This window comes from Tetranychus urticae, chromosome 3, assembly GCF_039701765.1.
Source record: "Tetranychus urticae isolate SD_2017Ah chromosome 3, NJAU_TeUrti_SD_1.0, whole genome shotgun sequence".
NCBI classification, from domain to species: Eukaryota; Metazoa; Arthropoda; class Arachnida; order Trombidiformes; family Tetranychidae; genus Tetranychus; species Tetranychus urticae.
The window spans coordinates 6,845,729-6,873,615 of record NC_142960.1 but is presented as its reverse complement, the minus strand read 5'-3'; the positions used below and the strand labels follow the sequence as shown (position 1 = coordinate 6,873,615).

The 27,887-nt window shown below is 34.3% G+C and overlaps 6 protein-coding genes and 1 long non-coding RNA gene across 9 annotated transcripts; 3 read left to right on the top strand and 4 right to left on the bottom strand.

The window, feature by feature from the left end:
• The first annotated feature begins 455 nt into the window (after positions 1 to 455).
• LOC107366958 (NIF3-like protein 1) lies at positions 456 to 2,362 on the top strand. Of its 2 annotated transcripts, none has more exons than XM_015934604.2 (6): positions 456 to 632; positions 739 to 840; positions 1,012 to 1,586; positions 1,649 to 1,763; positions 1,829 to 1,967; positions 2,030 to 2,362. In XM_015934604.2, the coding sequence occupies exons 2-6, from the start codon at positions 739 to 741 to the stop codon at positions 2,302 to 2,304; spliced, it is 1,206 nt and encodes a 401-aa protein (XP_015790090.1). In that variant the 5' UTR covers positions 456 to 632; the 3' UTR covers positions 2,305 to 2,362. The 2 variants fall into 2 exon arrangements, with proteins under 2 accessions (XP_015790090.1, XP_015790091.1); XM_015934605.3 differs by having other exon boundaries at positions 707 to 840.
• A 280-nt stretch (positions 2,363 to 2,642) lies between these two features.
• LOC107366957 (uncharacterized) lies at positions 2,643 to 7,534 on the bottom strand. Of its 2 annotated transcripts, none has more exons than XM_015934603.3 (4): positions 6,154 to 7,534; positions 5,009 to 5,257; positions 4,289 to 4,410; positions 2,643 to 4,215 (listed from the first exon to the last, which is right to left on the bottom strand). In XM_015934603.3, exons 1-4 carry the CDS (start codon positions 7,259 to 7,261, stop codon positions 3,838 to 3,840), a joined length of 1,857 nt encoding a protein of 618 aa, XP_015790089.1. In that variant the 5' UTR covers positions 7,262 to 7,534; the 3' UTR covers positions 2,643 to 3,837. The 2 variants fall into 2 exon arrangements, with proteins under 2 accessions (XP_015790089.1, XP_015790088.1); XM_015934602.3 differs by having other exon boundaries at positions 3,657 to 4,215; positions 6,124 to 7,534.
• A 179-nt stretch (positions 7,535 to 7,713) lies between these two features.
• On the top strand, positions 7,714 to 9,657 carry LOC107367127 (uncharacterized). The gene has a single exon (XM_015934813.2). It carries the CDS (start codon positions 7,845 to 7,847, stop codon positions 9,189 to 9,191), a length of 1,347 nt encoding a protein of 448 aa, XP_015790299.2. The 5' UTR covers positions 7,714 to 7,844; the 3' UTR covers positions 9,192 to 9,657.
• A 243-nt stretch (positions 9,658 to 9,900) lies between these two features.
• On the bottom strand, positions 9,901 to 11,822 carry LOC107366903 (cytochrome P450 2J4-like). The gene has a single exon (XM_015934548.3). It carries the CDS (start codon positions 11,636 to 11,638, stop codon positions 10,103 to 10,105), a length of 1,536 nt encoding a protein of 511 aa, XP_015790034.2. The 5' UTR covers positions 11,639 to 11,822; the 3' UTR covers positions 9,901 to 10,102.
• Positions 11,823 to 12,653: 831 nt separating this feature from the next.
• Positions 12,654 to 14,537, bottom strand: LOC107366896 (putative peptidoglycan muropeptide transporter SLC46). The gene is made up of 3 exons (XM_015934539.3): positions 14,030 to 14,537; positions 13,805 to 13,957; positions 12,654 to 13,733 (listed from the first exon to the last, which is right to left on the bottom strand). Exons 1-3 carry the CDS (start codon positions 14,439 to 14,441, stop codon positions 12,811 to 12,813), a joined length of 1,488 nt encoding a protein of 495 aa, XP_015790025.2. The 5' UTR covers positions 14,442 to 14,537; the 3' UTR covers positions 12,654 to 12,810.
• Positions 14,538 to 17,972: 3,435 nt separating this feature from the next.
• LOC112539382 (uncharacterized) lies at positions 17,973 to 18,359 on the bottom strand. The gene is made up of 2 exons (XR_003083195.2): positions 18,242 to 18,359; positions 17,973 to 18,185 (listed from the first exon to the last, which is right to left on the bottom strand). It is a non-coding gene; the product is annotated as an uncharacterized LOC112539382 (long non-coding RNA).
• A 365-nt stretch (positions 18,360 to 18,724) lies between these two features.
• LOC107366902 (uncharacterized) lies at positions 18,725 to 27,482 on the top strand. The gene is made up of 4 exons (XM_015934546.2): positions 18,725 to 18,877; positions 18,948 to 19,083; positions 19,180 to 19,319; positions 26,964 to 27,482. The coding sequence occupies exons 1-4, from the start codon at positions 18,823 to 18,825 to the stop codon at positions 27,380 to 27,382; spliced, it is 750 nt and encodes a 249-aa protein (XP_015790032.2). The 5' UTR covers positions 18,725 to 18,822; the 3' UTR covers positions 27,383 to 27,482.
• Positions 27,483 to 27,887: the final 405 nt, after the last annotated feature.

The window sequence follows — 27,887 nt, the reverse complement described above, 5'->3', positions numbered from 1 at the left end:
GTATCTGGCAAGTCGATTGTATTTAGATATCAATGTAGTCAATTATATGAATACTCTGTGATTTAGAAGAAGATCAAAACGGGCAAAAGTGTATTGATCAGAAAGTATTAATTTATTTTGGGCCAGAAATTTAAAAAGATCAGTTTTATTCGTGTTTAATCCATGTTATACACAACTCACCAAAGAGTAAAGTATCCTACTCTTTGCAACTCACCCTTATGGTTAACAAATGTGATACATGTAGTAATTTAATCCAGATAAAAATTTCAGGTGAATAAATGGTACTTAGATGAACTATTTATCGAAAAATGCATGATCTAAAATTTAAATTCACAAAGTTAGATCAGAAGACGCTAAGAAAATTGAAAATTGTAGTTTATGCTTTTCAAATCTTTGCGCTTGTAATTTTGTAACTAACAAGTAACTGGTTACTTGTAACCATTCTATTGAGTTACCAGGTTATTTCTGAGCACCAAGTTTATCAATTAATTGTAATTCTTTGTTTCTTTCATTCAATCTTTCAATGTATTTCTCATGTTTTTTTAATAAGAAAGTTCATTAGATCATCATATAATTGTAATGGAAAGATTACTGTGATCTTTTTGTTTCTTTGTTTTGAATTTTCAACTTAGGTAAGTGAGTTTCATAGCAAGTTATTGCCTAGTCTCTATCTATTATTGTGTCATTTTTCAATAACAATTCTCAGTTTCACGTTTTCTCCTTCATTTTATTATATAGATGCTTCGTAGTTTGATTAAACTAATACCTCATAAACTATCTGACTCAAGATCTTTTGGAATTTTTAAAGATTTCTCCAAGAAAACTCTCCCTTTAAACAATGTGAGTCATTTTTTCTTTGGTTCAGTTTCGGCTTTATAATGCCATTTGCTTTTGAATATGGCTCACTATTTTGGATTTTCATCTTTTTCAAACTTCTTAGTCAGCTCTTTCATATTAAAAACAAACAACCATGTTAACTAAGCTTATGATTTCTTATATTTTATTTTCCAGACCTTTGGTTTCAACTCAATCAACAAATTACCATTTATTCAGTATTCGAATCAGAAGAGAATGGATGTCAACTATCCAAGTCTGGAGGGAGTTGTTCGTTTACTGAATGAAATTGCTCCTCTACATTTAGCTGAAAGCTGGGACAATGTTGGGTTACTTGTTGAACCATTTACTCAAATATCTATCGGAAAGATTGTCTTAACCATAGATTTAACTGAGAAAGTTATCGAAGAGGCTAAAACGTATGGAACTGAGCTGATTATTTCTTATCATCCGCCTATTTTTCACCCACTAAAATCTCTTAACCACAAAACCTGGAAAGAGCGGTTAGTTCTAGACTGCATTCAATGTGGAATAGCTGTCTACTCACCTCACACAGCTTTAGATGCCATTAAAGATGGTATAAATGATTGGCTTTTATCACCTTTCAATATTAAGGAAGTCAGACCAATTAATCAAAGTTCGATGGATAGTCGATCAACAAATCATTATTCATATCGATTAGAAACCGTCCTTCCTTCCGAGAGTGACAGTAAGTTATTGGAAAGAGTAGAAAAATTAGGAAAAGTTCTAAGGTAAAGTAAATATTAACTCTATCACAATTTCAAGCATTAATTACAATTATTTTTGTCTGCAGGCTGCCATCATCTGCTGTGATTTTTAGTGAAGATAAAAATTTACCCCTCATAATAAATATTTTATCGGAAAATTCATCGACAAAGGCATCGATGCATTTATCTAAGCTCGATATAGTAAGTTTGATCGTTTAATGAACTTATAGCTTTTAACATTTCAATTGTTACTTATCTTATTTTAGCCTCCATTGCCTGGTTTTGGTGTTGGTCGAATTGCACAGTTGACGTTTCCAATCACTCTTCAAGATGTTATTAATCGAACTAAACATCTTCTCAATTTAAATCATGTTAGACTGGCATTGGCCCCTAAACATAGTTTAGGTATGCATATTTTGTGCTTATTTACTTATCCAGATGATTTAATTATTTTTTATTTTTTCCAGATTCAAATATAAACAGTATTGCAGTTTGTGCCGGATCAGGTGGATCTGTTTTACGCGGACTTTCTGTTGACTTACTGATTACTGGAGAAATGTCTCATCATGAAGTTTTGGACGCACTCTATTCAAATGGTTCATCTGTGATACTTTGTGAACATACGAATACTGAACGTGGCTATTTACATGTTCTCAGAGAGAAACTGATCACCAAACTGCAAAATCCTAATGTTGAAGTGATCGTTGCCAAATCAGACGCCGATCCTTTAAATATTGTTTAAAGACTTGATCGAACTGCACAAATAATCGAGTTTAAATTAATACAACTACATACGTTTATCTAGAGTTTCGTTTATTTTCTGATGACCATAGATAACTAGTTAGTTGGAAAATAATAAGCTGATGCAAACTAAGACTATCCATTGAAATTACAAAGAGCTATCATTTAATTTCTTTATCTAATTAATAATTAAGCTGTTAAATTTGTTTTCATGGTGTTAAATGGACATTTGAACTTGGAAAATAACGATAAAATCAGTCCAATTGATCAATGGTTGTTACTTAGTTATTAATAACAATATGTTAACAGACATCTTAAGAAAAGGTTAAAGAAAATTGATTGACTTTGTTTAATATCATTTAATCTTAATAAATTATTAATTTTTCCCACAAAGACAATTAATAACACAGTTAACTTTGGGGTTTGAGAAGCCTTAATTAATGGAAACTAAGGTTGACTGGGAAGCCAAATTTTATCGTCTCATTTAAAATGATCAGCATAATTATTGTTTTCAATATTAGTAAATTGTGATGGCAACATTTTGAGTGATAAAAAGATGAAGATGATAATGATAATTGTAATGATGATGAAAATGAGTGGCTCCGTTCAATGGGGACCAGAGTGGGAAAACGTACAAAGGAAAAAATCAATACAAATCAGGTTGATTGATTTAGATTACCTAGTTGATTGGATTAATTATCTGTTGCAAATGAAAAGCAATTAATAATTAATCAATTGGCTTCGAATGAAATAGACAATCGGATGAAAAAAACATTTACATTTGTTTTCATCTAATATTTCAAACAGTTTCATTTTTCATAATTAATCATCATAGAAGACTGAAATTATTTGCATTGATTTAAGTAAGCAATGGTAAAATTGTTTGATTAAGCAGCTTTTGCTTTCGGCGTTTAGAGCTTTTGTTTGTTTTTAATGAAGGAATCACTTCTCATTATTGCTAATGCTAATTGTTGACGGTTCAAAGTTTAAACGAAAGCTTGTACAAAAATGGTTTGTTTAAATAACTAAACTGATTAATGGCAGTTAGTTAACAAAGTATAAGGTAGAGAGATTGAGATATAATCAGCCAACAGAGTGTCATTGGAGTATTTGGAGTAACCGTGATCTGGACAATACAGTAGATAGTGGTAGTCAGTGAACAGGTAAGTTCTAACTCTTAGGAAATAGGTAAGGTTGCTTAGTTTTTCGGGTTTAAGACCGAGTTTGTAAGGAACGAAAGGTTGCTCTAATTTGTCTTAATTGGCTTAGAGGGAAGATACGGAATAAAGCGAAAACAAGGTGATGATCACCTTTCATCTCATTTGTGACCACAATATGACATAGAATACAATATAAATAATATATATATATAATATTCTATTAATTAAAATTTGTTTACCATTTTTTTTTCTTATTTAGCTCTTGAATGGGAATTAAAATAAAAAAGGCAGAAAACAAAGGAAAAGGAGGCAAGGGCGGGAATGAGAAATGATGGGAGGAACAGGGTATTTGCGTTTGCATTAAATTACTATATTTAACATTCACTTTCATCGTCATTCCAATTATCAGAACCACTTTCATCTGAGTTACCAGCTTCTGACTCTGAATCTGAATATTCCATTGCTTTACGACGGGCCAGGATAGATGCTACATCCAAGAGTGGTGTTGATTTTTCAATTTGCTTTTGCTTATTTTCATCAACTTTTCTCAAAATAATTCCTTCTCTAATAGCCGCTAATAAATCACTTCGGCCATTGTTTTGTTGAATGTGTTGTGGTAATACCTTATTCATTGTGCTTGTCTTGGATTGCATTACTTGTGATTGTTTTTGAAGTATTTCTTGAGCTAGATTTGATCCGGGCATTACGCCGTTCTTCATGTTGCTATCTACAGAAGGTCCATCCTTTTTAATCTAAATTAAATAGTAAGAAATTAATATATGCAAATAAACGATAATCAACATAAACTTTTGAAAGCATATTTACCCGAGAATTGCTTAATAATCCTTCTGGTGGTGGTGGAGGCGGAGGAGGTGGGACTGATGTTGTTTGATTGGATATAGAGTTCTCGCTAGGAATGTAAGCTTGCGGTGGACTCATGTGGGCCCCTGCAAAAAATAAAAAGACAACAATTAAATAATGCAAGGTTAGCAATTTAGTTTGTGAAATATGTTGAAGAAGATGTATTGGTTGGTTTGTATGATGAATTCAGTAAAGTAATTATTTACTTAGATGCTTTTTTAGTGAATTAAAATTGATTGACAACTTTGACTATTTCAGTCGAATCATCAAATTAAAATTAAATTGACTGTTTGAAAAAGTTTATGTGACCAGAAATCAGGTCAAAAATTAAATTAATTAAACCCTTCATGCATATTGATTAAATGAGTTGAAATATAATCTTAATTAGAGAGGTTTTCAAGGGCATCGCCTCTCATAATGATGAATCAATCATCCTACACTAAATCAACTTGTTGCGTGTGAAATTTCTAGATTGAATGGAAGAGAAAACTGTTTGCACAGCCGAAAGAATCGTCATCTAAGCGAAACTTAGGCACTGATATTTGTCTAAGTTTTAAGTTTCTTTGATTAGATATAAATTAAAAAACAGCTTGAAATAAAATGAGAATAGAGGAGAAAAGAAAACCAGCAAACAAATTGTTATCCTTGACTGAACCATAAACCAATCATTTCTTAGAAACCAACCTGATGGCGGAGGAAGTGGTAATTCACTATCAATACTATCTCTAACTCCCCCATTCATCCCTGAATTCGGTGGAGGTGGCGGTGGTGGTGGTGGTGGTGGAAGACTTTCTCGAGTGAGAGATGGTCCTCTGGATCGAGAGGGAGTCCCAACAGTTGGTGTTCCACCAGAAGAACTATTTGATGAGGGTGGATTGCTGGGAGGTGCGGGTGGAGGTTGTGAGGGGCGAGCTGTGATTGATGATGCTGATCCTAGAAATATAAGATAAGAGAAAAAGAAAAAAGCAAATGAATAAAACATTAGTTAGTAAAGATATTTTGATGAATATTACAAAATTCTGGGTCTGATACATTATCTTCACAAAATAATTTAAAAGGATAAGCGTAAGCCATAAAAAGGCTTCTGACAAATTGATGTTCAATATTGTAGATCCAATGTTTACTATCATTATTTTAGAGTAAATTGTGCGCTTAAATCTTCAACTTGGAGCTTGGTCAAAAATTCAAACCAGACAGCTTCATGCGAGAGAACAATTCTCAATTTACAAATTGTGGATACCTTTTCCCTATCAAAGTTTTATACTGACAAAAAGTAGAAATCAAGGCGGAAGAGAAGCAGGATATAAACAGCTAGTTGAGTTTGCTTGAAAATTTTCAAAAAATATTTTACATATTCTATCAGAGGTAAGAGAATCTATTCAAAGAAAGCTGATTAAACACAGAACAGACGAAAAGAAAAAAAAGTTTGAATCTACCAAGCCAAGAAAATAAATTACCTCATCATATGATTTCTCAATTCTTTGCCTTAAGGTACTGAAATATTGACTGTCAAACACTTACAACTAAAGTGATAATTGAAAATCAGGGAAAGAGAGACTCAATAAAAAATATGATGCATAGAAATTAAATGTAATCAAGTATAATTCCAATAAGCTTTTGTTGCTATTGACATCAACTATCAGAGGTATTTAGTTTCACTAATGATTTGTTAATTAGAAAGATATTCAACGATATAAACGTAGGCGTTACCCGAGCTTATAATGTTATAACTCGATTGAAAATTAGTTACGGAGAACACAAAATTAAAAGGTTAGTCGTATGTACAGAATAACCCCTACCTTGGGCATTAATTCTTCTTGTTGGAGTACCTTGATTTTGCTGTTGACTACCTGGCATTTGATTAATAGAAATCATTGAGTCCCCTGTTCCACTAGGAGTAGCAAAGTAAGATGGTGGTGGTGTATGACTACCTCGACCAGGAGAACTTATCTGGCTTATAGTTCCTTGATTACCCATATTTCCAGTATGATAAGGGTTTTGAGTCATTATACTACCGGGAGGATAATAAGCTGGTGGGGGATGATTCGGAATAGTTTGTGGCACGGCCATTGGATCCATATGATGATATCCATCGCCTTGATATTGATTAATACCTAATGATCTAGGTCTTTCCAATGTCTGTGAATAATGTTGTGGTTGCCCATAATGAACAACACCCTGTAAGGGACCGTTAGGATGCTGATATAACTGTTGATGATGGAGAGTCTGTTGCTGTTGTTGTAATCTAGATTGATCAATGAATTCTGTTGCTGGAATTTTGGCCATAATTTCTCTAGCGGTATTTTGAGGTTGTCTCGGCTTTCCTCGACGTCTTTCGTTGGGGCCCAGGTCACCCTGGCCTTTATTTGGTCCTCTATGTGCATTCTTTTTGCCACTTTTCTCTTTTTCTGTAACCTCAAGCATCTCTTTTGCCCATAATTCAAAGAAATAATTGGGATCTGTATAAAATTTAAGTCCATCTTTACCATCATCACGGTAGGCGTTAAGCTTTTCTAGAGGCGGGGGCCGGTCACAGGACATATATATTTCCTTAATTGACTCGGGCATTGTGGTACGAGCGACAACTTGCTGGTCATAGCTGGCACATGATTTGAATGGTTTCCTAAGTTGGATGTCCTTAAGAGATACCTCTTCAACTGAAGAATCCAATTGAGTTACTTTGACTGCAAGTCTGTCAATCCTACCCTGAAGAGATGTTGACCTGGCTATTAGAAGTGTTGCCTCATGGAGGATACCAGCGAATAGGTCTTCCGCGTATCTTGAAAGACTTGACAATTGACGAATAATATTGGCAAGAGTTCCATTTGTTACACACTCCAATTCATTGGGTATTGATATGGGATTACCTTGACTGTCTAAGGGTAATGTTGAACGACTAATTAAAATTGGTTTGATCACTCTCTGCTCCAGTGGCATCTCCCACTAATACGTCTACTTTTTGTTTAAATTAATAAAGGGTGTTTATGATATTTTTCATTGAAGTTGAAGTAAAAAAGTAGAGATAAAACAAAAATCTCAAAGAGAAGAGGCAAAATTATGTCCCGTGCACACACAAGAGCCAAAGATCCACTTAATCATGTCAATCAGGACAAGATGAGATGGAAGAAGAATGACAGAAACAAACAAAAACAAACAGAATTAAAATATAACTAAAATTAAGGTTATTTTAAACAACCAATCAAACCATTTGAAGCAAATTAACCAGAAGTAAAATAAAATTATTTGACATACCAATTTTTGTCATTTGCACCCAGTTTTTCAGCCAGTTTTCAGCCATCGGTTTCAGCCATCTTCCATTTCGATTGCATCGACAATCGAAGCTGGTTATTTTTATTGAGTTAATAGATGGCGCCAGTAATATTTGTTGCTTTTGTCAATTTGTTTTGATGAATATCATTTTATTTGAACATTGATGTAAATAATTGTGTTTTATTAATAAACTATTTCAACCTCATTCAATTATTGACAACGGTGATTAATATTATTATTGCAATCAACAATGTTTAGAAGATCTAAGATAAAGATTACACCAAAGATACCTCAAGCTAAACAAAGTGGAGATCGTACACAAGTCGAGTCCTTGACTCCTGTTCAGACAACTTCAAATCTCAATGAAACAAACATTTCTAATAACAGTGATCAAACCAATCAACTGGATAAAGCAGAAAACAAATCATCGACAGTAGAATCATTAGAACCGACAAGTATTATAGCGACACCAAAATTGCCAAAGGAAAATGCTGCTGCTCCTGTGGTCGATTTGACATCATCTTCATTAACAACAGAGTTGGTTGAAAGTCAACCTGAAGTCAATAATAACACAATAATCGAGAAAACTTCAATTGTTGAGGAAAACAATGAAATTTCAACTGATTTACCAACAGAAAAAGCTAAAGTCGATGAAGTATCCAAAAAGACACAAACTGTACCAAAATTAACAACCTTGATTGAACCTGTTGATGATCCACCTCAACCTTCAGATAAACCAGTAACAAAAGAACTACCAAAAGAACTACCAAAAGAACCACCAAAAGAATTACCCAAAGAGTCACCAACTATTCCGAGTCCAATTATCAGAGATAAACTTCAAACTGACACAGTTAGACCAAGAAAAAGGATTAAAATATCACCAAAAGATTTACTTGATCGTAATTCTCTAACTCTCTATCATCTTATTCACGCTCCAATATCTCGTGGTAAACGTATCGGTAAAAATAAGGATAAAGATAAAGATAAGGATAAGGACAAGGATAAGGATAAAAAATTGGATGAAATATCTGATGAGAATGTAGAGAAAAGGTCAGAATCTGGAGATTCAGGTAAACAAGAAACATCTGATAATAAATCAATAAATGATGATACAATGGATAGTGTAATTACAACAGTATCATCAGCATCAACTATAATAACAAACAATGAAGCTAACGGTGTTGATAAAACACAAGAAAAAGAATCAATTGGTCCTCGAGTTAAAGTTGGTCCAGATGGTGAATTAATAATCGATGAAGAATCTTTGGTTATCAAAAAACCTAAACCTGTAGAAAGAGAGACTATTGAAGAACCTGCATATGGTAAAACAACTTATTCGTCATTCCGTAAACGTCCTCCAACTGTACGATGGACTAAAACGGAAACAATTGAATTTTATACTGCTCTTAATCTTATTGGACCTGATTTTTCGTTAATGTCAAACCTTTTTTTCAATGGTAAACGAAGTCGAACTGATTTAAAGAATAAATTTCGTCGTGAAAATAAACTGAATAAAACTGTAATTGATAAAGCTTTATATGAAGCTGATGTGGAATATTGTTTGGCCCGAGAAGCTGTTCAAAGTGATCATTCCTAGTGACGATAAAGATATCGATAAAAATAAAATTATTTTGCATGGATGGAACGTATTATATTTGATCTAATCATCGTTTGGATTAAATCCCCAGTAATCATGTTGATCTTTAAACTCTGTATTCAGATACTAATGCAATTGTGCATTATGCAACTATTATATCTTTCTACAAAAGTATTATTGTTTATCATCATATTATCTTCGTATATCCAAGAAGCTTTTTCATTTACCACATTCAACTCGAATGTTTAAAAGACTCTTTTTTCAATCATTTTTTATACAAAATCCTTACTTTGTATCCAACCAAAAAAAGACTGTTAATCTTTTTAAATTTTTTTCGAATCGATTCGAATCTTAAATGGCCTTTTCATTTTAATTTTCAATCTAGTCACTTGATTGTTAACTTGATATCAACAAATTATTTGTATTTGATCAAATAAACACCTTCTGATGATCTGAAATCTGACAACTTTTGAAGCGTCATTTATTTCATTCTTCATCTTGATACAGTAAAAAACTTTGCTAGAAACGTGAATAACTCTGAACATATTTCAATGTCAAGTGACACGTAAATGGTCCCATTGTCAATCAATTGACTGGTTTATTCATTGCCAAACATAAGTTCATGATTTTTCTGTAACAAAATAAACAAAATCATCATTACACTTTTCGCGTTGAGCAGCACATGAGTATTTCCTTCATCATAAAAAAGTTACCTCATTGAATGAATCGGTTTATTCATTCAAAATATTACACAATTTTTGACTGTCTATAATAAATAAAGAGAAATTAAAATCAGAATCAAAACAAATTTGATGCGTTCAATGAATTTCATTCTTAGTCGCTTCAACACTCATCAACAGTCATTTACATTGATAATACATTAATATTGACGAGTCAATGAAATATAAAACTTAGTTTTTTTCTGATACTTTGGTAAAGATTAACGGTGGAATTGATTTTGGCCTTCTAATTGTTGTATAATCCGCTTCAAACGATAATTTTGATCCAGGTTCACATTCAATCTTATATCTTTGAACAATACTAACAAGATATAAAAATATTTCAATATTGGCGAAACCCTCTCCAGGACAACCTCTTTTGCCTTTACTGAATGGATTCAAAAATGGAGGCTTAACTGCTTTGGTTCCATTATCGGTTAAGAATCGACTAGGATCAAATTCATCTGGTTTTATGTACAAAGAAGGGTCACGGTTAATACTCCAGAAGTTTACAATAACAGTGGCACCTTCAGGCACATTGTAATTGCCAATTTTTAAATCACGAGAAGCAGCTCGGAATAAATTAGCTGGAACAATCGAAGCAGCTCGATGGACTTCATAGATGAAAGACATTGTCATTGGCATCTGGTTTCTATCTGAATAATCTGGTGGTCTTTCAAAGCCAATTACATCCGAGATTTCAGCTCGTATTTTCTCATAATATTCAGGATACTTGATCAAATAAAGCATAGCCCATGCAAGTGTTGTCGAGACAGTTTCACTTCCTGCTACGTAAAAAGCAACCACATTTGATCGTAAGGTTTCTTCATCAAAAGGCACATTACTATTCAAATCATTATTTTTTCGCTTCTTCTGCTCCTCTAAATAACCATCAATATAATCGGCAAACTCCTTTGATTGCTTCTTCTTATGTTGTTCAATCTCATTTTGCATGTGCTTCGGAAGAGCTCTGCTTGTTTCAAACATTTTAGCTTCTTCATCTGTTAAATCAGTCGGCTTCATCAGCAATCTGTTAATCCTTGGATGTAATCCTGATGTGAAAAAACTAAACTGAGATCCGACTTGTGAAGTAATCATTAAAGCATCAACAAGAGTCTGTTTCACAGGATCATCATCATTCTCGAATCCATGACCAAGCAACAAGATCGATATAGTGTTTGTAGCTGTTGATAGAAAGGTTTTAAATACATTTTTAACGGGACCTTTCTCCAGTTTAGGCAAGAAATTTTGAATCTCTTCGTTAATTTTATCATCGAAAGAAGATTTGCCAAGACCAAGATCACGAAGAAGATGAACTGTGTTTTGTCTATGAACCCGCCATGGTTCACCAGACATTTCAACGATGGATACTCCGAATTTATTGTTCGCAAAACGTCCTGGTCGAGCCAGTAACTCATCATTCTTAAACACTTCTTTAGCATGATTCCAATCATTAACAATAACAGCCGTATCTTTACCCAAACCCAAACTATAAACTGGTCCATATTTTTTGGCTAAACGGTCAAGATCTTTATATTCATTGTTTTTCTGCAAAAAAGGCAAGTAGCCTACAAAAGGCAATCCCCATGGTCCAGGTGGTAAGGTGAATAAACGTTTGATTGTTGGTATCAAATAAGTAACACACCAGAATGCAATGAGTCCAGTTGATATGTTATAAATAAGTTGAGATGAGATGAAATTGTTTGAAAGTAATGAGATCAAAAACATTTCGATTAATGACTAGAAAAAATTTACTGTAAATAAAGTTATAAGTGAAGAATCGTTGAGCAATAAAAGCTTTTAAACATTAATCAAATTTATTATACTCGATACTGAGATGAAATGAGCCTTATGCAAACAAACCAAATCTCATTTTATATATATACTCAACTTATTCAGATAATCTCATTGAAATTATCTATGCGATGTTTCTCTCAATACAACGAAACCTCGGTTATTTTATATTTTTGTAAGCACAGTATTACCAGACTCTAGCTATAACCGAGGTTTACTGTACTCAAATTATCAAAATTATCCCCTAGATGTGAAAATTTTGCTCAACTTATTCAGATAATCTCATTGAGATTATTCCATTAGCAATAAAATAATGTAATTAATGATTCGATAGAGTTCCACGAAGTTTTCATTATCACCTAAATTGTAATACCTCGCCAATAATCACACTGATATGGATTATAAAACGGTAAAATGAGCACATGATGATAGTCCTGATCCTCCTTATGCCGTGTGATGTTTCATTCAACTCAGTGAAACCTATTATATTTAGATGAAACTTTCAAGAGTTTTTCATTCTTTGTACTCATTCCAAGTTATGAAAAGTCGAATCATAATTCCTGTCACTCCTTGATTCCAGATTCCTCAGTTGCAACTTATTTAAGAGTTTTGAGGATAACAAGATTCATTCAATTTGGCTACACGCTATCGATGAAATCATGGATAAAATGGCTGTCAGAATTGCGATAAAAGAATTTCGGTGTTCCTCAAGAGATCGAAATGTCGAGATTTATCACCTAATGAAACAACTTTCTCTGGCATGAGTTGTCGTTTGAACTGTATGGGGTCAACATATTTGAATACAAAGCCCTTTTCCTATTAAAATTATGCAAATGTCTGACCAGGCAAATATTATCAATGTTATTCGTGAATACAAGCACATCGGTAAATTTCTAGGATAGTTTTACGGAAATGGGAAGATGCATTATAAATAAAATATTTAAACATATTTTCATTGGCAATTCAATTTTATTCAGTCGAAATGATACAAGTGTAATTAACGCATTATTAACAGTTAGTGAGAATTTAATTTGCACTGAAATTATGTTAAAAACAATGAAAGAAGAGTATCTGGTTAAGTGAATTAATTTTTGTTATGATTTAGGTTAAACTTTATTTTCTTGAGTTTCCTTTTCAGCCATCAAAACCAAATCCCATTTTAGCTTTTTTATGTTTAGCAAAATAGAGTTAGATAAAGGAAGAGTGAACATTAGTCCAGTTATTATATACACAAGGCCAGGATTGTAGTCCAATGTTGCTGTAAAAACTTTGGTGTAGAATAGCGATGCAATTGTTGGGACAAATCCTGCAATAGCCGATGAAAATGCGTAAACTTGTCCAATCTCGTCTTTATGAATCATTCGTGAAATGATTGATCGATCGGCAACAAATATGACACTAGCGAAACAGCCAAATATGGCGAAGAAGTAAACTATTGGATTAAGGATAAAACCTTTGACGAGGAAACTCAACAATATTGAAACTAAAGCAATTATGGACAGTGAAGTATCGTGAAGGTTCAGTTTATGAATGAATAATGGAGGACCAATAAGTGCACCTAAAGCAGGAAAAATAACGATAATGGAATTGTAAGTTCCAATTTGTTTAGCACTCCAATGATAAACTTTCTGGCTAAACTGGTAACCAATGTATTGTTCACTGGAGTTGCAAATGTTTGATATAATTCCAGCCAGTATTGTTGATATCAAATACCAATGAGCATTATTTGGTCTTCTTTTGAAAACTGTTCGACTTGCATGGACAATGTTGTCTGGTTTAATTATATCATAAATTATTTGTTTCATTGTTTTCGTCTTTTCACAACTCGAAGCATTACCCTTTGGTTGAGATTCATTTGTTTTAACCTCCTCGTCAGCAGCGTCATATAATAACAACACAACCCAAATGGCGGCAATAGCCGCGGATACAGATGAAATGATATAAACTCCAATGTAGTTACGATGCTGGTTTGGAAACCAGGGTTTAGATGCAAGTAAACCTCCACCCAAAAGACTTGCAATAGGCATAGCTGTCAATGATAATAATATTAAGCATTTATAATTCAAATTATGAGCTTTTATTGAAAAGATTTTAACTTACCTGCAAATAAGCAAATCTCGATTATTGTAAACCTCACAGCTCGAAATTTTGCTGGTGTCTTTCTTGTTGCATAAGTAAAGGTTCCTATTGAGATGATGATTGAGCTTCCAGTAAAAACTGGAACCAAATAAGTCCATAATAATGAATCAGCATCTAAAAAGTAAACGTTGAGCATTAAATGAGTTGAATAAACTTTTCAATGATTCACGAGTATCTGATACTTACCCATTTCAAAATGTAAACATTGAATTATAATCATGACGTTTTGACAGATGACTGCTAGAGATGCTACACCAGCAAGATATCGTAGATGACCAGGATATTTATCCATCCAATAACCCAAAATGAGCGACAAAATGATCGCTGGTATTGTTGTCATTAGAGTAAAATGCATTTTAAGTGTTGTAGTGTCTTTCAAGACATCATTCCTGACTTTATCATAGGCTGGTCCAGCAGTTTCCAAATTTAAACAGACACTTTCATTGAGTGAATATTTGTTGATGCAATATTTATCCTGAATCAGTTGATTGAGAGCAATTTCAGGTAATAAAGTGCTTAAAGTGGCCAAAAAGTAAAAAACATCGATTCTCAGAAGTTTAACAATTTCCCAAACCTCTGTCGAAGTAATTGCGGCCATTATGTAAACTGGAATAAACTTTGAAGACGTTTTTCACTATGTTGGATGTGGTGTTACAAACACTTGTTCATTACAAAAAACTAACATGAATTGAAATTTGCATTGAATAGACTTTAGTATTTATATGACAGTCTTTTGACGATTAAAAGATTACAGGTATCATTCCGCATCGTTTCCACCGCATTTCCAGATAAGTTTCTCGGTACTTATTAAATTAAAATTAGTCATGTTCCCTTTTATTGATATAAGTAGATGAAAAAGATAGTTTAGTCATTGATGAGAGCTTCGATTTTAGTTGATTAGACAATTGGCATCATTTGCTTAGTCTGGCATTACGATATCTAAGTGTTCCAGCCATCAATGTCTCATGCGGAAATTCAACCCGGCATTAGTCATATCGAGCATCATTAGGAATAATCTTATCAAGAACATCTGCACCCAAAGACGCCCTCTTTATTTCCCCCAATATAACTGTAGATCATTGAGAACCTTGAAATGAAATGAGTTATGCATTTGAATAAACACTAAAGTTTGCAAAAATTAAACTTGATAATAATCCGATCTTGAAGATGGGACAGAGACTCAAAAATTTGGTGATCATCAAGAGCAAAAAGCTTACCTTGAAGAGAAAAAAACTTTATTCTGTTTCAACTATCAGTTCCACTTTATGGATTACATTCAAAGCAATATTTATTATCGAAAATAACTTTTATGTTGAAACTGTTTCGGTGTAAAACATTGAAACCTTGACTTTAATCTAATTGATTTCATTTCCCTTCATCGAATTGATATAATCAAAATATTGACACCTATTTTTATATTTCCCAAAATCATTTCAATAATAAAAGTCCGAGTTTTATTAAGCTTGAAAACTGACATTTATTTCATTTATTTTCACCAGTCTGTGAATAATTTTTGTGCTTAGAAACTAAATCCATTTTTGCAATTCCAAGATCTCTCTGAGTGATGGGTTTCTAAAAGATCGAGTTTCTGTTTGCAAGACTTTGTTCATACATTTATGATTGCTACTAAAGACACAAATAACATCATTGTCACACTTATTCACAAATTGACAAAAACACTGAAAGAAAAATGGACAAAATCGGGTAGAAATTAGTTTTCTTCGACTTTAGCCTTTGTTAGTTTGTTAGGATATGGAAACTGAGCCCATTAGTACCATGCAAAAGTTTCTAGCATCAACAGTTTTCAAGAAAATGGAGTTCGAAGTTGAAACTTAGATTGCCTTTTGTTCAGAAATGGAAGACGATTTTTCCATGAAACTAATTTCACTGATGTTACTTTTTATAGTGAACCAGAAAACAAACTTATTTTGAGCACAAAATCTTTCTTCTTCTGTAAAACAGATCAAGTTCGAATTTTAATTAAAGCGACCGATCTCTGTGACTGTGAGAGTTAGTGAGATAAAACTTGGTATTCGCCCATAAAAATTGTTATAATGCAAAATCAAACGAATTATTTTTTCAATTTTTCAATAGTTCTCTTGCTTTTGGCTTTTCGTCTTCAAACTTTGACCATCAATAATTCGAGAATGACATCACCTAAAGTCATTATTCTTTCACTAAACATTAGATTTCATTCTGATTCATAAGATATGCAAACATTAAACCATCCGAAATCCAACAAAAAAAGTGATATCATTGTATTATTGATGTTGTCAGATTTGAGATTTTATTTATAAAGTTAAATGGGGATTGAAACACAAATCTTGTGGTTATTAGAATATTCGTTATCAAATTTCTTAATTCATATGGTATTATAGCCCTTGGTAATATCTAAGGTTTAGTCGAACAAATATGATTTTAAGTGATGTCATTCTCGAATTATTGACGATCAAAGTTATAAGACGAAAGGCCAAAATCAAGAGAACTATTGAAAAATTGAAAAAAGTATTTGTACCATAATTTTTGCAAGCAATTTTCATGGACGAATACCAAGTTTCATCTCTCTAGCTCTTACGGTCACAGAAATCTGTCGGTTTATTTAAAATTCGAACTTGATCTGTTTTACAGAAAAATAAAAATGCATTCCTCAAAATAATATCATTTTCTGGTAGATTATAAAAAGTTACAGTAGTAAAGTAAGTTTCATGAAAAAATCGTCTTCCATAACTGAAGAAAAGCCAATCCAATTTTTAACTTTGACTTCGATTATCTCAAAAATTGTCCATTCGATTAATTATTTACTAGTAGCAATAGAATCAGATTTCATGTTCCCACAAACCTCTTAAGTATCAACTCTTTACTAAAATTTTCGAGCGTTTGGCAGTACTTTTAGCATTGCAACTGCATGTTTAACCAGAAAATTGGTTTATTTACCAAGAAATGGGTTGAGATGAGATTTGTTTGTTAAATATGTTGCTGCTTGAACATTTAAAGCCCGAAAATCATGAACCAAATGCGCTAATTGAGAGTTATGAAATTGCATTGAATTATTAACTAGTAAAGAACTAAATTAGTGAAAGAATAATGACTTTAGGTGATGTCATACTCGAATTATTGACGGTCAAAGTTTGAAGACGAAAGGCCAAAATCAAGAGAATTATTAAAAAATTGAAAAAATAATTGGCTTGATGATGCATTATAACAATTTTTATGGACGAATACCAAGTTTTATCTCACTAACTCTCACGGTCACAAAGATCGGTCGGTTTATTTAAAATTGGAACTTGATCTGTTTTACAGAAGAAGAAAGATTTTATGCTCAAAATAAGTTTGTTTTCTGGTTCACTATAAAAAGTAACATCAGTGAAATTAGTTTCATGGAAAAATCGTCTTCCATTTCTGAACAAAAGGCAATCTGAGTTTCAACTTCGAACTCCATTTTCTTGAAAACTGTTGATGCTAGAAACTTTTGCATGGTACTAATGGGCTCAGTTTCCATATCCTAACAAACTAACAAAGGCTAAAGTCGAAGAAAACTAATTTCTACCCGATTTTGGCCATTTTTCTTTCAGTGTTTTTGTCAATTTGTGAATAAGTGTGACAATGATGTTATTTGTGTCTTTTTAGTAGCAATCATAAATATATGAACAAAGTCTTGCAAACAGAAGCTGAATATCCTTATTGCATATTATTTCAAACCTTGAACTTCAGCTTCTGCTAAATAAGTATGGATTTGGACTTGTTATTATCGTTTACTTTGTAAATTACAAAATTAATGAATTTTTTTTGCCTCATAAGTATAATGAAATAACGATTTTTGCTGTTTGATTTGCAATAAACTATGAAATATTGCCTCCACACAACTCATCCAACTTTCTCAGTGCATCGATAATCAATTAAAACAGTAATAACATGTTTGCAGGATCAGTTGAAACATGAGTTTTTATTCATTAAATGATTTTGATTATTCACCAAAAGCCTGCAGCTAATATTAACAGAGGAACAAGACGTTAGTGCGCTACAAAATAACAAAAACATGTCTAATGATTGAAACGCAAAAGATGATCGAAATATCTCATAGCTTCAAGCCTTTTCTTTCAATCATTTTTGACAGCAAAACAAGATTGGATTTGAATACAAAATTGTATTTCAATTTAATTGCTATTCACGCAAAACAATTACAAAAGCAACTCCAAGGTTTTCCAATAATAGATTCCACTTGAAACCAAGATGAAAACATTGATTCCAAATAGATCATTGATTCACTTTCGCCTGATCTATTTAATCGATCGATAAAACCAGATATTTTCACCATTTAATCCATTGGAAGCTTTGAAAATAACTAAAAACATGTTATTATAAGTCGATTTTGAAATAAAGTAAAGGTTAATAACTTACATTTGAACCCAAAAAGTCACTGTACAGTTCAAGCAAAGGTGATATCGATCAAGAATGAGTTGATTGAAACATATTTTGATATTGTATGGATAATGTTGGCATCACAAATGAATAGTAAAACATTGATGATGAAAATATGAATTTTAATACCAAGGTAATCCAGTATTTAATTTGAAAAACAACTTGAAATTGATTAGATTCAAGTCCATTAGCTTCAATTATGATCATTTGATTTTGTAAAGAAATCAAATTGATGTAAAAGAGTTGTTAACATTTTAAGATCTTTTGTAATTGATGAAGCACACAGGGCTATGGAAATTAATGTTATATCGCCTTGGGTTATAATTAAAAGTAAATTTAACTTCTTTTATCTCAAAGCTGTCCATCATTCTGGTCATCAATAGAAAGCTTTTTAGTTTCATTTCGCACTTTTTACCCGATATTAAACGTCTTCTCAACTTTTACTGTCTTCCATTCACAGTCTAGAGTTGGACCAGATAGTTAACCAGGATAAAGTTGAAATCAAACCTCAATCATAGCTGATTATTTTGTATCCAAGTTTCAGTTTTAAACATCTAAAAATGACTTCCCTTATTCAATGTTTACCTTTGTTTTCTTTAGTTATATTATTAACAAGTAAGTCCCTGTGTTCACCTCATTGTAAAGACATAACTGACTTTTTTCTTGGTTATTTTCTGGTTTCTAGTTTCAAATGTTTTGGGTAACAGCACTAATTGTGATGCATCAGTGGAAAAAATGGATAAATATTACAAAGAAGCTTTGTTTATCAAGCAAGGAGTTAAATTTCCCTCAAATGATCAAGAAATAGAAGACTATTGTAGGTAAGTTGGATCAAAAAGAGTCGACTATTTCTGGTGTTTCTAGTTCAGTATTTCAGTAACAATTTTTCATGTTAATTTCGATAAATTCATGAACAGAAATGGAAAATTATTTGCCAATGAAGTGAAGAACTTCAATGAATGTTCAAAGCCTTTTCCTCGTCAAGTTGTTCAAATTATTGGTAAAAGCTTGAGCAAAACAATGAAGTCAATGTGTAAAGCAGGAAAACCTCGTCAAAGTTGTTGTGCTATTTGATGTTCGCGCTCTGTGATAACTGTTACTAGCAACCGGGTTGCTAAAGAGAGCTGTTGCTCTGGAAATACAGTATTTCCTTTTCTTTTCTATTTTTTGTATAACATCCTTAATTTTGATTTCCGTAAATTACTTGTATAAATAGCCTTTAAATTGATCAATACTTTTAAGTGACATTAGTGCTTTGATTAGATTAAACTGTGTTAATTAGACAATCATTGTGAAGTCCTTCATTTCATCTAGATTCTCGGAATCTGAATAGCTGGAGAGTATTCCCGGAATACTCTGCCTTACCAACTAGGTTGGTTAAACTACTTCGTGATACTAGGTATTACAATTGTGATTAATAGTCTAGGACTATTCGTGAGAACTGAACTCTTGACTTTGGTTAAAGCCTTTGTTTCAACCCTGTTGAAAATCTGTGAATTACTCAACCCGGTTGAGCCATCTTTGAATCTAAAGCTTCTAGGAAGCTTCTGTTAGTCAAAGTGCGTTGGAAAAGCTTTTGAACCAGTAGTCATACAACATTTGGTGGAGATGCCCTTCGATTTGTGAGATTCTCGTGTTAGGCTGTGCTCTATTGTAGTGGTTTTTGTTTTTTGGTGGTGCTTTTGTCTCTGTGTGGGGGGAGATTGGTGTTTTGGATTCGGAATCCTATGCTGTTAGAACTTACGCTTGTGGAATTCGTTATTGGTTTGCTGATATTGTTTGCTGAATTCTATTGTTCTGTGCTAAGTCTGTTCTGGTTACAGTGTAACACTCAGTAGAATTCCCGGAATTCAAAATGAATGATAAAGATCCGCTCGTCCCTCAACAACAAAGGCAACAACAATCTAAGCCAACCATATCGCCTGAAACGATTGAGGCTCTGAAACACAACAATAATGTCTTTCAGAAGTCTTTGGCTAATATGGAAAAGACTCAGCAGGAGACACAAAAGACTTTGGGAGAAGTCTTGACAGCTCTGCAATCTCAAGGTACGAATTTAGAAATTCTCATGAAAGATTTAGCTGATGTTAGAAAAACTCAGAATGATCATGTGAATATGATTCACGCCTTGCGAGTTTCTGAAAAGCAGAGAAGTGATAAAGAGAAATTGCTTGAGAGCAATAAGTTGCGTGTTCAGGGAACACCAACATCATCGAAAGAATCTACAGGTTTAGAGGATTCCCTGAATCCTACTGGAGAATCTGATTCTCAGTTACCTGGTAATAGGAGAATTCATTCCTTTCTGGATGAGTTTTCTACAAATGAAACTGGTGAAAGAGCTCGAGGTGCTCTAATGAAAGCAGTTCCGTTGCCTCAATTTCATGGTGAGCATGAGAAAGCCGCGAGTTGGTTAAGGAGGTACGAAGAAGTTGCTGCTTTGAATTACTGGACTGAAGGTGAACTTATACGAGGAGTTGGTGCAGCTATGAAAGATGAAGCATCGACTTGGTATTGGTATATTTATCTACCTAAGACTGCTGGAAAAGGTCAATCGTGGATGCAGTTTAAACAACTGTTTCTAGCAACCTATGTTAAGGACGAGGATAGGCATGCGATATATCAAAAGTTGATGAACCGGGTTCATCAAAAGACTGAGAGATTATCTGCCTATTGGCATTCTGTCTTAGCATTGTGTATGGACTTTAATCCAGATATGACGGAGAGTGAAATTATTACTCATACACTCAGAGGTTTGGAACCTGCAATGAGGAGTACTTTCACATCGTCTTTGATTGGTCGTAGAACTTTAGAAGTTCTCGAACATTTGATTTCAGTCAATGATGCTATCATTGAAAAAGGTCGAAAGGTTGACTCAAAGTCGAATGAGTCAAAGCCTAGCCAAAAGAGTAAAGAAGAGAAGCAAGACAAGCCGCATGATAAAGCGAACAAAGTGTTCAAGAGAAAAGATCCTTCTACAGTTATTTGTTATAATTGTATGAAATCTGGACATTTCATGAAACATTGTCCTGAAGTTTATGATGCTGCTAAAGTAAAGGCTAATTCTTTACAATTGAAGAACCAACGAGGTGCTGCTGTTGTTGCTTCAGCTATTGTTGGAGATGTTCGAGGAACATCAGATGCTCAGAGAGTGTCAAACGCTAGTGTTCAGGGAACATTGGAAAATGGAAGAGATGTTCCAGGAACATCAGGTACTCAGGGAGTACGGAATGAGGATGAAGCATTAAGGAGTTTCAGAGATGATTGGCAGATGATAACCAGTGAGATTGGTATTCATTCATCAGATTTACCCTTGACGTTGGCTTCATTTCTCGAAAATGTGTCATTGCCGACATTGCCAATTGAAATAAATGGAGTTAGAAGCAGAGCATTAGTGGATACAGGAGCCCGAGTATCACTAATCAGCGACTCATTTAGGATTCGATGTGGTTTGGATTTGAAGGCATGGAGTTTTGGTCCATTGACTATGGCAAATACGAACGTGGACGTTCCGCATGGATGGACTGAATGTAAATTGGTTGCTGATTTTCATGTTATACCAATTCGATTGATAGTACTGAAAAAGTTAACACAAGATGTGTTGTTGGGAAGCGACTTTTGTACTCGCCATAACGTTATGATAACTTATGGGAATAAAAGTGTGAGATTGATTAAGCCTCATGGAGATGTCGTGAAGACAAGGCGAACAATCAATTCTGTTGTGAGTTCCAGGAACTCAAATCAAGGAAATAACTCGGTTATTTCTGCTGCTGTTGTAGATCTTGCTGAATTTGAAGATGTTTTCAGTAGATCGCCAGGAGATGTTGGTTGCATCCCGGATGCAGTTCATTCGATTGATACAGGTAATCATCCGCCGATTTACCAGAAGTATTACCCGATTGCTGTATCAGAAAAGCTAGCTATTGGTAAATTGCTGAACGATATGCTGAAGGATGGAATAGCGATTCCAAGCGAAAGTTCTTGGGCAAGTCCGATTGTACTTGTTGGAAAGAAGAATGGTCAAACTCGGTTTTGCGTTGATTATCGCAAACTGAATGCGATTACTGCTTTGGACCCGTATCCTATCCCTAAAGTTGAAGATGCTTTAGATGCCTTGGAAGGTTGTATAAGATTTTCATCTTTAGACGTTGCAGCTATGTATTGGCATATTCCTATGAAACCTGAAGATCAGTGCAAGACTGCATTTGTGATTCCTCAAGGACTGTACGAGTTTACTAGAATGCCTTTTGGTTTAAAGAATGCACCTGCGACTGCTGTCCGAACGATGAACCGGGTTCTCGCTGGACTTAATTATATTTCATGTTATATTTACTTTGATGACATACTAATTTTTGGTAAGTCAGAGGAAGAGCATGATTTAAACTTAAGAAAAGTATTGGAACGCTTGAGAAAGTTTGATGTAAAGCTAAGAAAAGAGAAATGTTCCTTCAACCGTGAAAGTATTGATTATCTAGGATATCATATTAGTGCTGCTGGAATTTCTCCGAGTCAAAGTAACATTGAAACTGTTCTGAGGTTCCCGGAACCTGAAAGTTGTAAAGACATAAGAAAGTTTCTTGGATTGTGTAGCTATTTTAGGAGATTTATTCCTAAATTTAGTGATTTAGCTAGACCGTTAACAATTATGTTGAAGAAAAATGCTATTTTCAGTTGGACTGAAAGGGAAAGAAAAGTTTACGAGGAGTTGAAAAGAGTCATAACTTGTAAGCCTGTTTTAGCATGTTTTCAAAATGATGGTAAAGTCGAGATCCATACCGATGCTTGCGATTACGGTATTGGAGCTGTCTTATATCAAAGTCAAAGTGATGGTAATTTAAAGCCTGTCTGCTATATTTCCCGTACTTTGAACCCCGCTGAGAAGAATTATGGAGTGACGGAAAAGGAGTGTTTAGCCATAGTTTGGGCTTTACAAAGGTTACGCCATTATTTGTTTGGACGCATATTTACTGTTGTTACAGACCATTGTGGGTTATGTTGGTTCACATCATCGAAAAGACTGACGCCGAGATTGATGCGGTGGGCAATCAAATTGCAAGAGTTTAATTTTGTTGTCAAGTATCGTAGTGGACGATTGCATGGAGATGCTGATTGCATTTCACGCTATCCGCTAAAGGAGATCAGTAATGATGATGAAGTTGAGATTAATCTTCCAGGAAGATTGAATCAGAATGATATTTCAATTTGTTACATTGAACCTGTTGCGAAGTTCAAGGATGTGCAATTGAAAGATGCTTATTGCTTAAAGATCCGGGATCTTTTGAATTCTAGTGAGTTAACGAAGAGAGCAAAAAGCAGATTGAAAAAGAAGTTTCTGATTCTGAATCAGATTTTGTTCTTTAAAAGAGGAAAAGAACTTGTGCCTGTTATTCCTAAAGAATTGAGAATTCTTGTGATGAGCGAAGCTCATAATGAAGGTCATTTGGGTATGAACAAATGTTTGGAAAAACTCAAGTGTCGAGCTTATTGGCCAGGAATGTGCAAAGATCTTTCCAATGTGATTCGAAAATGTGATAAGTGCCAGAGAAGAAAGCCTTATCCTGCAGCTAGCCAAGGATTAATGATTCCGATAAGATGTCCAAAGAATGTATTTTGTGACATAAGCTTGGATATTATGGAGCTACCGATGTCGAAAACTGGTTTCAAATATGTTGTGGTGATCAACGATCGATTAACTAAGTTCGCCGTAGCAACTGCAGTGAAATCAACTGAAAGTGAACAAATTGTTGAAGTTTTGTTCAGTGATTGGATACTTAGATTTGGAGTTCCAGGAACTCTGATAACTGATCGAGGGACAAACCTAATGTCCGAGGAGTTTGAAACTTTTCTGAAAAGTTTTGGCATTAGACATTTGCCTACATCAGCTTATCATCCTCAAAGTGATGGACAAACTGAACGATTTAATTCCTATTTGGGTACAACTTTGTGCATTTACAGTGGAAACAATCCGAATGAGTGGGATAAATTCCTGAAAGAAGTTGTTTTTGCATACAATGTGACGCCTCATAGGGTTACTAAGTATTCACCATTTTATTTAGCTCATGGTGTGGAAGCCAGGCTTCCCTGGGAATCCAAGATTGGATTGCCAATTGAATGGAATCGAGTTTCCACGAGAGAAGATGCTTTGGTAAAAGCTCGAGAATTGATTCGATCGAACATTGAAAGGTCTCAATCGAAGTCAAAGGAGTTGTACGACCGAACGCATAAGGAAACAGAGTTTGATTTGCATTCGCTTGTTCTGGTAAAACAGCCTTTATTGGTTAAAGGAAGAAACAAGAAGTTTATTGATAGGTTCAAGGGACCTTATAAAATAATTAAGAAGATAAATCCAGTTAATTATGAATTGATTAACCTAAAAGGGCCAGTCAAGAAAGAAATTGTTCATGTTTCTAGGCTGCGGCCATATCATGGAACTCATTCCAGGAATGAGGAGGCAGATGATGAACTGCTGGAAATGCTTGGGTTTAATTAATTATGCTTGTTTCTGTTTAAATTAATTTATTTTCGTTTTGGGTATTTTGATAAATTGATAAATGAATTTTGAATTTGGAGGTGCATTTGGTCATTGCATTTGGTTACTCGGTAACCATTGACATTTGTTTCCCTCGCAACTGGAAGTGGAAGTTAACCTCATTGTTCTGGGAACAATTATTCTACTAACTTCATCTATTAATTTCATTTGGAAATTTGTTTAATTGTTTAATTTTGCTTTAGTTGCAATTGTATTGCTTTAATCAAGTTGATGTACTTTTGCTCTTGTTAAGATTTGTGTTCTGGGAACACCTTCAACATCGTTCTTGATCTTGGAGATCTTTTTGGCTACTGAGTAGCTCTTGGAACTTTTGTGTTATTGTATATTGGATATACATCTTGTATTCTCGGAATACTTCTTGTTAGATTCTCGGAATCTATTGTGTTTGTTGAACCGGGTTCAACCACCGAAAATTGTGATAAAAATGAATATTGATTGGGAGCCTTTGGAGGATGCCGATGGTGGTGATTTGCCTGAAATCATATTCGAGGCACAGAGATGGGACCCTGATGGTCAACCCAGACAACCTTTTGTAGTTGCTGGTGCAAACGTGGTTGTTGGTCCTGATAATCGACCTGGACCGCCTGTTCAGGAATGGCAGTTAGTGGACGACGATAATGTTCTGACGCATCGTCAAATGGTTAACCCTCAAGAGTTTGAGGATTACAAATGCCTAACTTGTCTGAATGTAGCTGTTGATCCGTTGGTTCATGTAACCTCACCGCAACCAGGTTGCCCAACGATCTTTTGCTCGAGTTGTTTTGCACGCTTCCTGGAAGCCTCTGCCAATCAGTATTGCCCTTTTCGGTGTAATAGGAATGAGTTGCTGCGAAATGGTATTGGACCTTTACCTTTGGAAGGTGGTCGTAGGAATTTGGCAACTCTAAATCGTTTGCAAGTACGGTGTAAATATGAATCTTGCAACGTTATTGTTAATTATGGTGATTTAGGAAATCACATCGCAAATTGTGAACACAATCCGGAGTCGAATGCTCCTTGTGAGAATTGTGGAGTCCCTAAACGTGGACATAATTGTCGAGAACATGTTAGAGAGCTCGAATCCAGGATTCGTAGCCTCAATGAGAGGAACGAGAATCTATCCACTCAAGTGATCGATTTAATGATGGAACGAGATGCGGTTCGTGAAGAACTAGCCCAGGCTCGCCAGGATACAAGACCTAGAGGAATGATGAACCACATTCGCTGTGCTAATCAGTACCGAGGATCACCACATGTCATTGTACGATATGGTAATCGCTCGAGAAGGTTCACCGATTTAGACCTTGGTATGAGAGCAAGTGAGCTGAGATCCAGGATCGAGCGTCACTTCAACACGGAACTGGGTTCCATCATTCGAGTTGACTACACAGTGTTAGGAACTCACCAAACTCTGAGACAACATCAAGTGGGTCATAGGCCAACGTTTTGGATTGCCTTTCCACCCGGTGAACGGGTTGTGGATGGCCAATCAATGGAAGTAACGCTTGGTGCTAATGGACCGGTGGTCTAGTTTCAGTCGGGGGGAATGTTGTGCTATTTGATGTTCGCGCTCTGTGATAACTGTTACTAGCAACCGGGTTGCTAAAGAGAGCTGTTGCTCTGGAAATACAGTATTTCCTTTTCTTTTCTATTTTTTGTATAACATCCTTAATTTTGATTTCCGTAAATTACTTGTATAAATAGCCTTTAAATTGATCAATACTTTTAAGTGACATTAGTGCTTTGATTAGATTAAACTGTGTTAATTAGACAATCATTGTGAAGTCCTTCATTTCATCTAGATTCTCGGAATCTGAATAGCTGGAGAGTATTCCCGGAATACTCTGCCTTACCAACTAGGTTGGTTAAACTACTTCGTGATACTAGGTATTACAATTGTGATTAATAGTCTAGGACTATTCGTGAGAACTGAACTCTTGACTTTGGTTAAAGCCTTTGTTTCAACCCTGTTGAAAATCTGTGAATTACTCAACCCGGTTGAGCCATCTTTGAATCTAAAGCTTCTAGGAAGCTTCTGTTAGTCAAAGTGCGTTGGAAAAGCTTTTGAACCAGTAGTCATACAACAAAGTGAGTAAATCTAGAGAACCAGATTGGGTTAACCAGAAACCAGCTTGTTAACCTAATTTTTTGTATTATGTTTGGACTTTTTTACAGAATTGGTCAAAGCATTTGAATGTGCAACATCGTCTTATCACAAGACTGTCCAGGATTGCGGGTTAATTTTGGTTAATCAAATTTATCTTTCCTCATTCAACATGACTTCGGAACAATTGTTTCCTCTAATTTGTTGCTCATTCCACTCACTTAAAGAGTGTATTTTAGCAGCTCCTGTCCCAGTCTGTCCAGATGAAAAGTTTAACCTGACAAGTTACTTCATGACGCAGATTGACAAACTAATCAAAGATTTTACAGACCTTCTTTGTGGCCGTTGGTCAACATTGCAACAATGTCAAGAAGTTGCTCCAGAAGTTTTTGACTATTTGGGTAAATTGAATAACGTTTCAATATTCAATAAAGACGAATCCTTGCTGGGAACTATTTTAGAAATCACAACTAAATTGTCTGATGAATAAACAAATGCTGTAAACTGTTTAACTTACAATTTAAATCTTAATTATGTATACTTTTTATTTGCAATTACAATTTAATAAAAGTTTTTAAACATTCCTAAAACTGACTTTGATCTTTCACGGCTGCATTGCTATTTTCACAGCATCGATTAGGATGACCATTTTTAAAGAATCTGATTGACAGAGTGAAATAACAAAACGCAAATATTGGTTGCTATTAAAAGACACAATTTTCACCTTACATGCAACAAGTTGAAACAAATGGAAAAAAATGGATAGAAATTAATTTCTTTCAAATTAAGATTCTGTTGGTGTGTAAAGGCATAAAAACTAAATTCATTTGTACGATTCAAGGATTTCTCTGGCCGACAGTTTTCCAGAAAATCAAGTTCGAACTTGAAACTAAGATTGCCTTTTGTCCAGCTAAGGAAGGAGATTTTTCCATGAAACTTCTATCACTGATGTAACTTTTTACAATCAACCAGAAAATGATATTATTTTGAGGAAT

Bases quoted from the DNA above. Each gene is read 5' to 3' on its own strand.
- LOC107366896 (XM_015934539.3), bottom strand. From the start codon at position 14,441: ATGGCCGCAATTACTTCGACAGAGGTTTGGGAAATTGTTAAACTTCTG. The intron at 13,958-14,029 runs GTAAGTATCAGA...TTTACTTTTTAG, and splicing joins ATGTTTACATTTTGAAATGG to ATGCTGATTCATTATTATGG. The intron at 13,734-13,804 runs GTAAGTTAAAAT...TATCATTGACAG, and splicing joins CGAGATTTGCTTATTTGCAG to CTATGCCTATTGCAAGTCTT.
- LOC107366958 (XM_015934604.2), top strand. From the start codon at position 739: ATGCTTCGTAGTTTGATTAAACTAATACCTCATAAACTATCTGACTCA. The intron at 841-1,011 runs GTGAGTCATTTT...TTTATTTTCCAG, and splicing joins AAACTCTCCCTTTAAACAAT to ACCTTTGGTTTCAACTCAAT. The intron at 1,587-1,648 runs GTAAAGTAAATA...TTTTGTCTGCAG, and splicing joins AAATTAGGAAAAGTTCTAAG to GCTGCCATCATCTGCTGTGA.
- LOC107366957 (XM_015934602.3), bottom strand. From the start codon at position 7,261: ATGCCACTGGAGCAGAGAGTGATCAAACCAATTTTAATTAGTCGTTCA. The intron at 5,258-6,123 runs GTAGGGGTTATT...TTATATTTCTAG, and splicing joins AAGAAGAATTAATGCCCAAG to GATCAGCATCATCAATCACA. The intron at 4,411-5,008 runs GTTGGTTTCTAA...TATTTTTTGCAG, and splicing joins ACCACTTCCTCCGCCATCAG to GGGCCCACATGAGTCCACCG.
- LOC107367127 (XM_015934813.2), top strand. From the start codon at position 7,845: ATGTTTAGAAGATCTAAGATAAAGATTACACCAAAGATACCTCAAGCT.
- LOC107366902 (XM_015934546.2), top strand. From the start codon at position 18,823: ATGACTTCCCTTATTCAATGTTTACCTTTGTTTTCTTTAGTTATATTA. The intron at 18,878-18,947 runs GTAAGTCCCTGT...TCTGGTTTCTAG, and splicing joins TTTAGTTATATTATTAACAA to TTTCAAATGTTTTGGGTAAC. The intron at 19,084-19,179 runs GTAAGTTGGATC...ATTCATGAACAG, and splicing joins GAAATAGAAGACTATTGTAG to AAATGGAAAATTATTTGCCA.
- LOC107366903 (XM_015934548.3), bottom strand. From the start codon at position 11,638: ATGTTTTTGATCTCATTACTTTCAAACAATTTCATCTCATCTCAACTT.